Genomic DNA, 14,904 nt, shown 5'->3' on the forward strand with positions numbered 1-14,904 from the left:
TGGGTTCTTTTATATGACTTTAGTCTCACTTGACTGTTTGTCTCGCTCGCACTTACGCGTTAGGTGGCAGACGGTAAGAATAAGATTGTTGTACAGAGTGTCTGGGGTGTGGTTATGGTAGTTCATGCGACGATGCCACGTTGAAGTTGTTCAGGTGTTTTCAATAGTACTTTAGTTTTCGGTTTATTACCGGAAATATTACAAAAAATCGGTTCACCATTTTAATCCTTCTCTTGTACTTGTAAGGTTGATAACCGACTTTTCTATTCTGGTGTTCTTTTCCGTGTATCATTAGCTTTTACATTCCGTGACAACTTTACAAAGACGCCTCAGTAGCAGCAAAACATTTCACTTGCAGATCATAATGGACACTCAGCAAGCGAAGCAGACGCTGGCGGACATCGAGGCGCGGCACGCCGACATCATCAAGCTGGAGACCTCCATCCGGGAGCTGCACGACATGTTCATGGACATGGCGATGCTTATCGAGAGCCAGGTTATTACCCCCCTGTTTTTTCCAATTGCAGTCCCAAACAACTTGGGTTCTTGCAACTACCCTCAAACATGTTATGTTTTTTCCGGGTGAAAGCTCTCAGTGCTCCCCATTACTTCGACCAAGTAGTTAAAGCCATCCGCGGCAAAGTGAAATAAGTAATTGTTTAAAAAACTGCCCTGATGGCTACCGTATAAAAGTCAGCAAACAACTCTTTGAAATGTTTCTGTATTCACAAATCCAATTTTTTGAAAATTAGGAGAAATACTTATCTTTTTTTAAGTTGAGTTATTCAAAAATCTTCACTCTCTCACATGAATTTAAGCAAATGACTTTGAAATCCTATGAATGTAGGGTGAAATGATCGATCGCGTGGAATTCCACGTGACCCAAGCTGCCGAGTACGTGGAGACTGCCACGAAAGAAACCAAGGCGGCGCTGAAATACGCCGAGAAGGCGCGGCGGGTAAGACAGACGCTTACATTCTATTTATTTCTAGATTTTTTCTGTTTGCAAGATTCTTTCAATTTTAACCAACTTCATAAAAGGAGGAGGCATTTATTAAATTGTCTCTGTGTCCCTTAAATTTTTCTTTGTAACTGTTCAGAAATCATTTTGGTTCCTGTTCCTACCGTGGTGCTAACAATGAGTAATTCCAAACTCCTCCAGAAACCCTGATCTTGGGCGATGGTAAACAGATCTTGTTTTATGTTTTTTGCTTCACTTATTCTGTTTTGTCAATAACCACTAACAGTAATATGGGTTTATGCTGATTGGATTAACTATTAACGTATAATACTAATGATGGTAATTGGTACTACAAGTTGGTAACGCCCGAAAGTGGCGCAAGGCGTCCCCTGGGGCATATTTTTAAAGTGCGTTGTTACATGCTTATCGCTTGACTCCACCGCCACCTGCAGAAGAAGATCATGATCCTATTGTGCCTGGTGATACTCGGTCTGGTGGTGGTGGGCTACGTGTCCAGCTACTTCATGTGAGCCCGCGGTGGTGACACGTACATGCTCAAAGGTAACATTCTTTCCGCGAGTGTGCGGGACTCGACGCGTTTAGGGACCGTGGCAAACTCGACGTTGTGGCCTCGCAACCGAGCTGAGGGCTTAGCCAAGTGCAAATGTTCTTATCATCGACGTGGACATCCTAGGCAAATGAGATAAATGCTTTTTATGAAACTTCAAAACATTACATTCCCATTTTTGTATACAAATACTTTTGAATAAACGTGTTCAAACGTACTGTTTGTTATTGTATTTCTTAATTAAAATTCGCAAATCAGTCAAAAAAGATGTGATTTATTTTTAATCATCTTAGACTGGATTCTAAAAGAGCATTTTATAATTTATCTTGGACCCAGTCTAGCCTATTAAGTATTATACATTACGTCGTAGAAATAGGAACATTTGCAGTTGGGCCAGGGCGACCAGAGTACCACCCGGTAGCAAGGTCATATCGTGCAGCCTGCCACGGACTCGAGACACGGACGGCTCTGCGCCCCCTCGCAAACCCTTTCCACTCTCTAATATGTGTTGTTTGTCCCCTCTGCAGAAGAAGATTATGATTATGCTGTGCCTGATATTACTCGGCCTACTTGGGACTGGCTACATCTACACCAGGTTCTTCTCATAAATGGGTGACTGGGGCAGGTGTGAGGCAATATAATATACTGATTATACGCATCAGTATCGTTAGACTTTAATAACAGCGATTACTGCATAGTTATTTCAATACTAACATTTCACGTAGTCTCTTCATTATAATTTAATTTTCTTTAGAGCATACAAAGGTACTATGTTACCTTTATTGGGATAACAATTGGATAACAGTAGATTAATTATTATATTCAGTAGACGAGCGATTTTTATGAACTGATTGAATTTGAACCCAAAATTTGCATGAAGCTGATAGATTTTTAAGTCTTATAATACATGCAGTAGATTGAACAATATTTTAAGTTGGTAAATCATGAAATACGTATTTGTGATTACCATTAATCTCATATTTAATCATCTGTAATTACTTCTGCAGCATTTAGATAACTTATCAGTAGAATAAGTAAATGATGATAAATTAACAACTAATTCTGAAATATTAGGATTTTACAATAAACAAAATTTTAAAGATATACAGATGCGATTGCGATCATATCTAAAACTAGAAACGAAATCCAATACTTATTTATCATGACTTACTTTTTATATTTATCTACTTTCTTCATACCTCTCATGATATAAAATATTTCGAGATTTTTACCGCCAATGTTTTACATTTCAGGAATCGCGAACAACGAACATTTTTACACACCCACGTGATACCTGCATTCTGTCTGGAGACATACAATCAGCGACGAGCGTTCGCTGCAGCCATCACATGCGCAGTAACCCGGTGTACATTAAACAAAGCCAAATATACAATTTATGAACAAAAGAAAATATGCATACCATTTTACAAGCCTCAATTGCTTTAACCGTCAAACTGCTAAATTAAAACAAAATGTTCAGTGAACATCGGCGTCACAAAAACCTATTCATCTTTTAGCTTAGAATTTTTATGAGTACAACGAATAAAACAAATGCTAGCCAGTTATGTTTAGATGTCAATATAAAAGGTACATTTTGAGGTGCCTGCATGTATGGTGGACTCTGTTAGATAATAGATCTGGTGTAGGTATATTAAGGTTTGAGAACACTTAGGAAATATATCATCTGTCACAAACGCTGGAATCAAGTGTTATGTCTATTTTTACTCCTAGAACATTGGAACGCAAATCTAGGTATACATATAGGTACTCTCTTTCGTCTAATTGAGGAATAACACCAATCAAAAATGTTCTATAAATTTCAGATGTATTGTTATTTTATCAACATTCCTTAAGTTACAAAGTTAGGAGTTTTGGGTGTTTGTGCAATATTAATTAATATTACTTATCATAAGAAACAAATCACTTGCTTTAAGGAGGTACGGAATCGAACTAGGATAATGTTAGTGTTTTATTACGAGATTGTTAATAATTACAAATTATTTTACGTATTTGAGAATGTTTTAGTGGAATGACAAATTACCTTTATAGTTGCTGTGAGTTGTTAACATCGATCGTACTGAGGCGCGTTTTGGCTCCGTGTCAAAAGTTCACTTCGCATGTGCTCTAATGTTTGTAGAATAAAGTAGTTACTTACCTATAAGAGTAGAATTTTATCTAGTCTGCATTGTGATAGGAGATAAAAAATCTGATCAGTTTTTCTAAGGACATCATAACGAGAAAAATAAAGGCGCATTCTCACTTGCAAATTTATGCGCGCGGCGTTTGCGCGGTGCGCGGGAAACCGAACTGTCAACGCTTAGCTTTGTACGAGATGCGTTTTATTGCGCGCCAAAAGCGAACCACTTCCGGAAGTGTCTTCGACCATAATCACTTCGCACAAGTCACACAAGCGCTTCAATTGTGGCGAACCAGCGCGAAGGAGTTCTCTGTATGTTCCACGTGATGAAACCTTTCGCGCTCCCACATCCTAATTCATAAATGAATGTAGCATTACTTACTAAAATAAAATCCTCTAGACGGCTATTAAATGTAACGAATTAAGGTCTCAATTCAAATTGTTAATCGTTCTTATGCTGTTGAGTCTTACGTTATTGTGTATATAATTAAGAATATTATCGTGTTCAAACGTCGGTGTTTTGGTCGTATGATCGTGTTATAAATATAGTAGCCATGGATTAGTTTCTTGTTGTACCTATGGATGTATTTTAAACAGTATAAATGATCCTTCTTTATGAGAAATATCTTGTAATCTCCTATACAAACCTAGTCAAAAAATTCTTGCCCACTCGCTTGTAATAATACTCTGTAGATATTATTAAATTATTTCTATAACAATGTAATCTACAAAATCTTAATAGAAATTCAACATTGGAACACTAATAAAATAATTGTAAATTCCAGATTTGATTAATTTCGGTGTCATTGTGTAGTTATTATATTAAATCTGAATTTCTCTCATATCTACAAATAAATTGTGTTTCGTGCTCTTACATGTAGTTTTATTTATTATACTTGTATTACCTATAAAATAATTGCCCCTGTGTCCAATGGTTAAGCGTTGATCCAGAGGGTCCGGGTTCGAATCCCGGTGGACATATAAAAAAAAACAATTTGTGTCCCCTAGTTTGGTTACGACGTTGCAGGCTGATCACCCTATTGTTTGAAAGACGATCACTGCTTCGGAGGGCACGGTATTAGTAGGCCCCGGCTGGCCACTAGCTATACAGTCGCTACATGAGTTATGTTGGTGGCCTTTGATGCAGGATCCTAATCAGTAGGAAGAAGACCTAACTATAATTTGTGTAATTGCTATTTCCTGCGTATGTGAGGGATTGGCCATAGGATTTATAAAAGCATACAATCTAATACTACTGTATAAACTGAATAAAGAACAGCAATGGAAATAGACGCCTATCTTAGTATAACTAGTGGCTGCAAGTTGTATAGGTACCTCTGATTCTGCCCACCCTATTAGCATGTAACGTGAGTTTAAGTACGATGTATAAAAATACAAATTTTCATAACTACAGTAAAATTTTAAATTAACGCGGTTTATTGATGAAGTATCCCGAATCTGCTCTACTTGTGAAAAATAATAGTAATGTTTGCAATTTTGTGTATTTTCGTGTTTCGTTTATTATAAAAATAGATACTTACATTATTCTATGTTATGTTACAGGATACGTATTTTTTCAGATATTTTAGTCTAAAAAAAATAAATTACGTATAACTTTATCCTATTCGAATATAATGTTGAACACTTTAGTGAAAGCATACAAAACGCATATTTTTTTGGCGGGATTTAGTGACAGGTACGCACGGCATGACGGCACATCATCAGTCAGTATTTAGTAATTAGTATAAAACAAAACCCTCAGACAAAAACATCTTTATGTAGGCAACTTCTTTATTTGATATTGATTTATATAATTTAAATTTAATAGGATATATAGCGCGCGATGAATCAGAAGTTAGTCGTCGACGTAGGCCATATGCCGTGCGTGGTGTTACCGATTGCCAAACAAAACGTCAAAATATTAAAAAGTAATAAGTCAAACAGACTCGTGTGGAGTGCTTGTTGCGTTGCGGCTTTTTGGCGGGAGGCGGGAACGGGACAGTTGCTTTCTTCATTGAATAATCTAAATAATTAATACGAAGTGGTGTTTTGTGGTTAATGATCGCATTAAGTTAGTCGGAAGACATTTGCGAGTGTTATTATATTGGAGTATTCAATAAACAAAGTGTATCTGCCTATTTTCGCTTCGTGTCAGGAAGCCGCTTCATAACTCAAAAGTTTATGCGGACTTTTGAGTTAATTCGTTTGGGGTTCGGAGTAGGAGTCTACTCCGAGGGTGGGGGCTTAGGTTTCATCATCATCACCTTTCATCATTTCATTAATCATCAAGAAAAAAAATACGTCAGACATGGCTGTATGGGCATAGTTCCCTTTGCCTTACCCTTCGGGGAAAACCAAACCAAAAAAAAAAAAAAAAAATTGTTGCGTTGCGTTGTGCTGAATAGTTTTCTGTGTATTTTTATTAAAAACAACTGTATTCGACTTTAGTATTAAATTAAAGTAAATCAATATGAACGCACCACCCACCTTCGAATCATTTCTTTTATACGACGGAGAAAAGAAGTAAGTAAATTATGACAGTTCCGTCGCGATGTTTTATTTTTCCGGCATAAAATGTTATAATTATGGTGTGTTTGCAGAGTACAAAAAGAGGAAGACACTAAAGTAACCAATGCAGCAATTTTCACAGTCAACAAGGAAGACCACACACTTGGTAACATGATCAGGCAGTGAGTACCAAAGAGTCAACTGTTCCTACAAATTCCAAAACAATATTAGTTGGTCCTGGTTATTCAGAAATCAGAATCATTTATTCAACGTAATTATCATGGATAAACTTGTTGAAGGCCAATATATTCTATTATATATATTTATATATTCTTTGTTAATCCAGCATTTACGTAACTTGCTACTTACTATGAAAACAATTAGAATTTACTTGTGGAAATCCTTCTGAATTACTCTTTATCTACAGCCAACTCCTTAAGGACCCGAAAGTGTTGTTTGCTGGCTACAAAGTGCCGCATCCCTTGGAACATAAGTTTGTGCTCCGCATCCAGACCACATCGGACTATACCCCTCAGGATGCCTTCATGAATGCCATCACTGACCTCACATCAGAACTATCTCTGTTTGAGGAGAGATTCAAAGTGAGTAATGGTTATAACCTCTTATTGTTAAATGTCTTTTGTATGAAGTTTTGAACATATTGCATTGTGTTTTGTTTATATATATTGTATTGTTTGCTGGGAGTCAACAAATGAAAATGGAATGCATTTGGCTAATCACCTAGGTATCACATAATGGTTTCATTTGTATATTGAATAGAAGTTAGAGGTAGTAGGGGTTGGTGTATGTATATACCTAACTGTTTACGATAAACTGTTTGTGCTGCGCACAGGCCAGAACACATACACAATATAAGAAAGAAAGAAAATCATTTATTTTAGAAATAAGTAGGTGGTACACAGAATAGAATAGCTAACAAAATAATGAATTTAAACCGTATCTCTAAAAGGGGACATCAGCTCAGCAAGATGTTGTGACACTTCGACATTGAGGGAGTGCCACAACGCTGATTTTAAGCTGAACCCCAAGAATATTATTTTTTGGTATTATAGATTATAACATTAATATTTTATTTGAAATTTAAAAAAAAATAATTTCTTAGCAGTAACCAGGCTTTGCCTCGAAAAATTTCAAAGAAGTGTTTAAATTTTTGTACAAGAGTCTGCATCATTAGGAATAAACAGAGGGGTTAAAAAGTCACATTGAAGCAATTCATTGTTGACATTGTGCACTAACTTTTAAAAGTAAGTGCAAATGTAAAATAAAAATAATAAATATTGCTTTTAGATAATTTGTTTCAATGTGGTTTTTTAGAGCCCCTGACCTTTGAACTTAAACTTCTGGACTTCTACTTGTTCTACTTTCTTCAGTTCTTTTCTCTGAACTTTGGTTTGTTAAGTGCGTGATTGGTATATTGTCAACTCTATTTCTGTTGTTTCAGGAGGCTATTAAGGAGAAGAAGGATGGGTTAGACTGATGTCACCATTAATTTGAAAACAAGTGAAAAAATAAATAATTATGGACTTATAAATTATTGATTAAGTGACAAAGTGATTGACAGTTCTACAAAATGTTTTACCTAATATTAAAAATTTTAACTATTGGGAAATAAAACTAAATGTATCAATTATTCAGTTTAATTTATTGCTTATACAAAAATCCTTATTATTTTGGTGTTTATTTCTAAATTTTATACCATTTAGCAATAAAAACTTGACAGATAAGATGCAATAATATCAATAATATTCATAATTGTGATGGAAAGTGATTATTTTGTGCCATTAAAAATACTTTCTCAATTTACATTACATTTAGGTAATGTAAAAGAAAAATGTATAAAACCATTCACCTGATTATGTTAACATGCAAAAATAACTTAGTTTTAAAAAGATCAATAAATCTTATTTACAACATTTTTCAATAGTAAACAACTGATACCATGGAGGTGGTAAATAAATAGTAGTCAACTAAAACAAGTAACAACAACAACGGTAACATTAGGCTAAAGTTCAAGAGACATCTTAAAATGTTTCCTCTTCATCACAGTCCTCCGTGTTGTGGCCGAACACTGTAACAAAGATTTTTTATATTTAAAATATATTAACATTGTCTAACTGTAATTTATATATTTATATTTTTTTTATTTAGTAATTATCGGTTAGCCTGGAAACCTATGATTAAATACAAGGCTTGAAGTAAAAAAAGTAAAAATTATTTACAATAATCCCAAAAGAGAGATGTTCTCCATTTTAGTCGGAGTAGACGACTGAGAAGGAATCGTAGTAATTGTCACCTTCCCATCCTTACGAGCAGAACTTTATGTTACATACATAGTAGTAGAAAGCAGCGTACCTTCACAGATATCGCAGTAGGGTCTTGGCGGGGGCGGCGGCTTGCGCGCGGAGGGCGGCGGCGGCGCGTCGGGCTCCGCGGCCTGGCGCGGGCAGTCCTCCGTGTCGTGCGCGTCGAATACGTCACAGATGTCGCAGAACAAGCGCGGCGCCACCGCGCGCGGTTTGCGGCCATTGCTGAATATCACCCAACAAAAAAATATATAATTAGTTTAGCTTAGACATGTGTGGCCTTAGTTACTGGGACTGTGATTCCATTAACTGGAAACACAAGAGCTTATTAATTTTGTTGAAAATTTTCTTGCACTCTGTTTCTTGCACAGAGATCACGGGGATATTGTAGACGCACGTAATAGTCTTAAAATGAATTACAATACACAGTTAGCTCGAACGTTATAGACGGTGATATGGCTCACCAAATTGGTCTAACAGGAAACTGAAGTGTGGGTACTTAGTTCATCTTGCAATGGATGATGTTGCAATACAATAACACTCACAAGACCGGGGAGTCGGCGCCCGTGGAGCCAGACTCGAGTGCGTGCACGCGGGCCAACAGCTGCTCGTTCTTGCGCTGCATGTCCACGATCACCGAGTTGAGGAAGCTCACCTGCCCGTCCAGCATCTCCTTCTCATCAGACCTGAAGCAATGGTCATATGTTTCAAAACCCGTGATTAGAGATTGCTAGGATCAGCGTGTCGCGCAGCTCAATCATGGCCGCTCGTGTTTCGGGTCTTATTATAACACACAGATAAAAAATAACTATTGGATAATTATCGTTATATGATAAACTACCATACCCGACATAGTATTTTATATTTTATTGCTACAACTGTCAGGTAGCCAATTTAGATTAACCGTAGTAGGTACAAGTTAACACATTGTTGGTAATGGGAACTTACTTTTGTGTCGCATTATCGCCTTGCCCTAAAGCGCCCATGGCATTATTGTCGTTTTTGTCACGAATGTTCTTCGTTTTATCCGACAATTCCTTCTGCATCAACACCTTTTCTCTTTCAGAAATCTCTAATTTGGCTTTTTGGTTCTGCAAAAATAAAAACATTTTATATTAGTAAGTTAGACTATTATATAAGAATAATAAACAAGGGAAAGGGTCTAGTATTTACCTTCATTTCTTCTTGAAGCTTTGTTATTTGCTCTTCTCTCTCTTTTAAATCTTTAATTTTATGTTCTATATCTACTTTAAGATTATTAACAATTGTTTCACTATTAGCTAGGGCTTCGGCACTTGATTTCCTAGTCGCTTGAAGTTCTAATGTTAACTTCTCTAATACATTATCTTTTTCTACATTAGCACTCTGTTGAACACTTATGAGTTCCAGTTTTTGAGACAGTTCCAGAACATTCTTCTCAGCTTCTGTAAGTTTCTGTTGTAACTGATTCTGTTTCTCAATTTCAGATTTATTCTTCTCTTTAGTCTCAAACAATTCTTTCTCGTACTGTTCTAATTTGGCTTTCAGGTCGTGTTTGGCGCGTTTATTTTCTCTCTTGTATTCGTCAAATTGTGCTTGCAGCTGTTTGTTTAAGTCTTCATAGTTCGCTTTCTGTCCTTCATTAATGCTTGTTAGTTGTTTGATGTCACGTTCAGATTTTGCTACTTGTTCCTGTAGCTCAGCAACTTTTTCTTTGTGCTGTTGTAATTCTGCGAGTTGCTTTTCTTGTTCGGCCACACGACTTTGTAAGGACTTTGTTGCTGTATTAAGAGATTCTACTTCATTTTTATATTTCTCATTCAATTGAGAGTTTTCCGTTTGTAGCTGCGCGATTACTTGCTGTGTTTCATTTGTTCCCAGTTTTAAAGCTTCGTTTAACTTAGCCAGCTGGCATTCTTTCTCCTGTATGGAGCTGTCTCTATTCAACATGTCTTGCTTAATATGAGCAATTTCTTCTTCAAGCTGCTTTATCTTATTTGCATCAGTCTCAGTCTTTTCAGTTTGAGATTTCAAAAAATTCTCCTTTTCTACTATGGATTTCTTTAGACTTTCGCTAATGCTAACATTTTCTTTCAGCTTTTCGACAGTTTCTTTATGCTCTTCTTTTAGTTTTTGAAGTTCAGTAAAAACTTCATTATGTTTCGATTCTAGTGCAGTTTTTTCTTGCGTTAAAACCGTCATATCTACTTTCAATGTTTCCAGCTGACTAAGTTGCTCCTTTAATACAGTTTCTTCAGCAGACCTGTTCGATATAAGGTTATCATACTTCTGTTTCAATGTGCTGGTCTCCATAGACGCATTATTAAGTTTTTCCTCAAGTTCTTTCTTACTTTCTACGGTTTTGTTCAGTTCTTCGTTGACTTGTGCTATTTGGCGATCTTTTTCGACGACAATTTCTAAATTCGATTTTAGATCAACTTCAATCATTTCTAGTTTCAACGTAATATCCTTAATGTTGTTTTGCTTTTCTTGTAATAATTCTTTTAATCTAGTTTCTTCTACTTCGAGTTTATTCGATTTTTCATTAGCAGATGCCAACTGACTCTGAATTTGAGCAATTTCATTTTCGAATTGTGCTTTTTGCGTATTCAATTGCGCTGTTGTGTCATTTAATATTTTTTGTAGTGCTTCTTCATGTTTTCTAGCTTCCTCTAGTTTATTGTTCAAATCGTTCTGTGCCTCTGTTAGTTGGTCAACTTTTTCCATAAGTTTAACCTCCGATGTCGCTCCTTCTGCTTTCAGAATGGATACCTCTTCCTTGTATCGGTCAATATCTACTTCAAGCTTCTTGCGTATTGATTCAAATTCAGTTTGTATTTCTAGTTCTTTTACTTTAAGTCCTTCAATTTCCTTTTTCAATATTGAATTTTCATCAGATAATTTGTCATTATTAGTTTCAGAGTCTCTTAGTCGGTTATTTAGTTCTAAAGTGTGAGACTCAAATTCCTTAATTTTATTCTCAGCGGCTGTAAGTTTCTCAACGTTCTCATCCCCCAACCTTACTAATTGAGCGCGTTCCGCGGAAAAATCCTCCTGTAACTTGAAAAGCTTTTGTTTCATTTCTTGCTCTATCCTTGCGTGATTATTTGACACTTCCCTGTGTTTGTCCTTCAATTCCTGTAACTCTTTTTCAGTTTCCTTTAAATGCTTAGACAAATTATTAAACTGCTCATTCGAGTCTGTCGCTTGGCCAGTAAGGTTCATATATTCAGTTTCTATCTTATCCTTAGCTTTCTGTAGCTCATCACATTTTTCTTTTGTGCTATCAAATTGTCGCTTTAGCTCTCCAATTTCTAATTCCATAGCAGAAATCTTTGTTTTCAGGTCATTATTGGCTTGTGTCAATTCAGTCACCGTTTGTTTTAGTTTCTCGTTTTCTTCTTTCAGGGACCGTAACTCATCTACATTTATAGTAAATTGCGTATTGAGGGTGTCGAATTCTACTTTACTTTGTTCTAGAGCTTGTTTGTGGTTTTCTATCTCCTTCATAAGTTGTTCTATCTTCGAGTTGCGGTTTTCAATTTCTTTTTTATGCTCCTCCGCAATTTTACTGTGTTTAATATTAAAGTTAGCTGTCGTTTGTTCGAAGTCATCTTTAAGTTTTATTATTTCCTTATCTCTCTCGTGTATAGTTTGTTTATATTCTGTAATGAGTTGTTCAGTGGAGCTATTGGAGGAAGATGACTCGTGGAGTAATCTTTCGTAATCTTTGGTCTTGGATGCTAGATTTTGTTGCAGTTCCATTATGTCAGACTTGTTCTTTTCATTCTGTTGTGTAATTTCGTTAAGCAAACTTTCATATTCGTTTACTTTGCTAGTGTACTCTTCTTTGACGCGAGTGATTTCTTCCTGCAGAGCTTTGCACGCTGTTTCTTGTTTTTTCTTCGCGTCTTCGAGCTGCTCAAAGTCTAGTACCTTAGCACTGAGCTCCATTTTGAGTTTCGTAATTTCTTTATTAAGATTAACTTCGTGTTCTTTGCTGGACCCCGTAACTGAAAGTTAAATAATATTTACTTAGAACGTTTTTCTTAAGTATTTATTAGTAGTACGTGTGTTGTACATATAAAATAGTTACCTTTATTCAATTCTAACGTTTTGTCGTCGACCGTAGCTTGGAGTTGCGTTAGCTTAGTGTTTAGATCTGAAATAGTCTGGCTGTTCTCTTTGCTCAGTCTTTCTGAGTTCTGTTTCTCAGACTCTAGTTTGGATTCGGCAAGTTGTAACTTAGCTGTCAATACTGACATTTGAGTTTCAAATTCTGTTTGAGCAATGGCGATTTTAGTTTTGGCCTCATTGAGAGCTCTTTCTGACTCAGCTTTGACTTTAGCCAGTTCATCCGACATGCTTTTGCCGAGTGAATCCTTTTCACTTTCCTTCTCCTTGAGCAACGCGTAGGCTTCATCCAGAAGTTTCTGGAGTTCGGAAGACAATGCTGGAAATACGAAGAAATACTTTGAAAGGGGTATATTTTTATTTAATTCGAGTCCAGGATTACGTAAGATTTTAAAACTGTAAATAATTGTGGAATATTTTGCGTGTTAGCTTTGTTCTTTAGTTCCAAGACCAATGGGTATACACCTAAGTGCCATATATGGTATCACAATTTAATATGGCGACTGGGCGTTGATAACACTGACTGAGCTGGTTGGTGGAAACAACCAACTCGGTTCGGTTGAAAGAGAGAGGGTCACAGGCCCATCTGCAGTGGGACGTATATACAAGGCGTTAGTGACATCGTATCGAATTCTGAGGGGGATGATTCAGACCATGATTCTGAATATATCAAGTGGAATTTTCCGTCGCAAAATTTAAAAGTAGCATGTAGTATCATGTACTGACTGTGAGCAGCAGTGAGCTCTTCCCGGTGTTGCTGGTGCAGCGCGGCCATCTCGGAGGCTCGTTGCTCTTCCAGCGCTCGCAGCGTATGAGCTGCAGCGTCGGCTCGCGATGTCTGCAGCGCTGCCTCCGCTTCAAGCTCGCGGATACGCTGTTCTCGGACTGCTTTCTCTTGCTGATGGATTATAGATTTTTTTTTTATGAATCAATAATGACACATATTTATAACGTTCATCATTTCTATCGTGGGAGCTTGTAACAAAAGTCGATACAGGTTATCTTCTGGGCAACAAAGCAATTTATTTAAGGAACAATATTGATTTATTAGCTTTTTAGATGAATTGCTTCGATGTGGGCTTTTTCACACCTCTGATTTTAATTTTTTACGTTCTATGATGTTGAACATGTATCTTTTTAATCGTCTTCTCGTTTCTAAATCTCTGATACACCAGTAATGTTTATTATCATAATATATTTTACGATCCCTATCCATCCATAGGAAAGGCCCGTGCCCCAGCAGTGGGGACGTTAATGGGCTGATGATGATGACGATGATATTTTACGAAAATTCCAAAATACTTTCAATTTAAAGACTTATAACATTTATTGTTACACTACTCTACAGGGTATCAACTATCAGCGCAAATTTTGGATATTTACATCGAAAGGGTAAAAGAAATATAAAATAAAAATAAACTCACCTCCATGGCTTCTTTATATTTCTGAAATGGAGAAATAATAAAGATAAAATAAAAAAGTGAATTCGGGAATTCAAGCAGTCTCTGTTATGTGGTCAAGGAGTAATAACTAAGGGAACTACTTTAGGCTCGATACATACAGAAGCAGCACCGAATACATTCCGAGGGCTTGTTTTTTATATGAAGAATAGAAAAAGAATGCCATTACTAAATTGATGGATCAACAATCAACATTAAAATTCATGTATACTTACATTATAATCTTCTTTGTTGATATTCTCTTCTTCATTCCGGAACATGAGATCCTCGACCTTCTGTCTCTCATCTTCTAGAAGTTTGTTTAGCTTCTCTAGTTCTGCCTTCAGCTTGTCGTTTTCACTTGTTGTCTGAAATATTAATAGTGCAACCTTATAAAGCGATCGGTTTTTCTTTGGGTGGTTATATGTATAACTATAAAAATACATACATACATAAACTCACGTCTATTTCCCACCGAGGTAAGCAGAGCCTATGAAATTCAATTTGCTTAGATCCTGACACACTTCTCTAAATAATAATAAAAATAACAAGTTATATAAAAAAAATAAAGAAAGTTTATACAACACTTAACATAATAAACATTCAAATCCATACTAATAACTAACTGCAAAAGTAACTCTGTCGGTCTGTCTGTTAAATTTCCACGCGGCGTTATTACTTACTTATTTGTTAATATCCGGAATAAAAATTAACATGGCAGTCGACTGCACTAATTCTTTTGACTTATTATTATTACAGTTTGTTAACCGACTTCAAAACACGGAGGTTCTCAATTCATCGAGATATTTTTTTATGTATGTTCCCCGATTACTCGAAGACCCCGATTTTTCATA

General features: G+C 36.2%; 3 protein-coding genes across 19 annotated transcripts in view; 2 read left to right on the forward strand and 1 right to left on the reverse strand.

Moving 5' to 3' along the window:
• The window catches only part of LOC126367828 (syntaxin-1A), a 72,367-nt gene extending 67,917 nt beyond the window's left edge, over positions 1 to 4,450 (forward strand). Inside the window, exons 6-9 of one of the 4 annotated variants that reach the window (XM_050011593.1) lie at positions 359 to 496; positions 848 to 958; positions 1,414 to 1,522; positions 2,783 to 2,914. In XM_050011593.1, coding sequence (XP_049867550.1) covers positions 359 to 496; positions 848 to 958; positions 1,414 to 1,491 — 327 coding nt within the window. In that variant the 3' untranslated portion in view covers positions 1,492 to 1,522; positions 2,783 to 2,914. Of the gene's footprint in view, positions 1 to 358; positions 497 to 847; positions 959 to 1,100; positions 1,152 to 1,413; positions 1,523 to 2,056; positions 2,155 to 2,782 lie in introns of those variants that run through there. The other 3 variants (XM_050011592.1, XM_050011588.1, XM_050011594.1) reach the window with 3 other exon arrangements.
• Positions 4,451 to 6,015: 1,565 nt separating this feature from the next.
• On the forward strand, positions 6,016 to 7,825 carry LOC126367872 (DNA-directed RNA polymerase II subunit RPB11). Its single transcript, XM_050011651.1, has 4 exons — positions 6,016 to 6,189; positions 6,267 to 6,356; positions 6,602 to 6,776; positions 7,637 to 7,825. The coding sequence occupies exons 1-4, from the start codon at positions 6,137 to 6,139 to the stop codon at positions 7,670 to 7,672; spliced, it is 354 nt and encodes a 117-aa protein (XP_049867608.1). The 5' UTR covers positions 6,016 to 6,136; the 3' UTR covers positions 7,673 to 7,825.
• Positions 7,819 to 14,904, reverse strand: part of LOC126367738 (CAP-Gly domain-containing linker protein 2) — a 66,585-nt gene continuing 59,499 nt past the window's right edge. For all 14 annotated transcript variants that reach the window (XM_050011422.1, XM_050011421.1, XM_050011420.1 and 11 more), the window contains 9 exons: positions 14,287 to 14,418; positions 14,036 to 14,056; positions 13,338 to 13,509; positions 12,574 to 12,930; positions 9,672 to 12,490; positions 9,447 to 9,589; positions 9,044 to 9,184; positions 8,548 to 8,723; positions 7,819 to 8,263 (listed from right to left, as the gene is read on the reverse strand). In XM_050011422.1, the coding sequence (XP_049867379.1) occupies positions 8,217 to 8,263; positions 8,548 to 8,723; positions 9,044 to 9,184; positions 9,447 to 9,589; positions 9,672 to 12,490; positions 12,574 to 12,930; positions 13,338 to 13,509; positions 14,036 to 14,056; positions 14,287 to 14,418 (4,008 nt within the window). In that variant the 3' untranslated portion in view covers positions 7,819 to 8,216. The remainder of the gene's footprint in view (positions 8,264 to 8,547; positions 8,724 to 9,043; positions 9,185 to 9,446; positions 9,590 to 9,671; positions 12,491 to 12,573; positions 12,931 to 13,337; positions 13,510 to 14,035; positions 14,057 to 14,286; positions 14,419 to 14,904) is intronic.

The sequence above is a fragment of the Pectinophora gossypiella genome, chromosome 6 (genome assembly GCF_024362695.1).
Source record: "Pectinophora gossypiella chromosome 6, ilPecGoss1.1, whole genome shotgun sequence".
Lineage (NCBI taxonomy): Eukaryota > Metazoa > Arthropoda > Insecta > Lepidoptera > Gelechiidae > Pectinophora > Pectinophora gossypiella.

Bases quoted from the DNA above. Each gene is read 5' to 3' on its own strand.
- LOC126367872 (XM_050011651.1), top strand. From the start codon at position 6,137: ATGAACGCACCACCCACCTTCGAATCATTTCTTTTATACGACGGAGAA. The intron at 6,190-6,266 runs GTAAGTAAATTA...GTGTGTTTGCAG, and splicing joins TTATACGACGGAGAAAAGAA to AGTACAAAAAGAGGAAGACA. The intron at 6,357-6,601 runs GTGAGTACCAAA...CTTTATCTACAG, and splicing joins CTTGGTAACATGATCAGGCA to CCAACTCCTTAAGGACCCGA.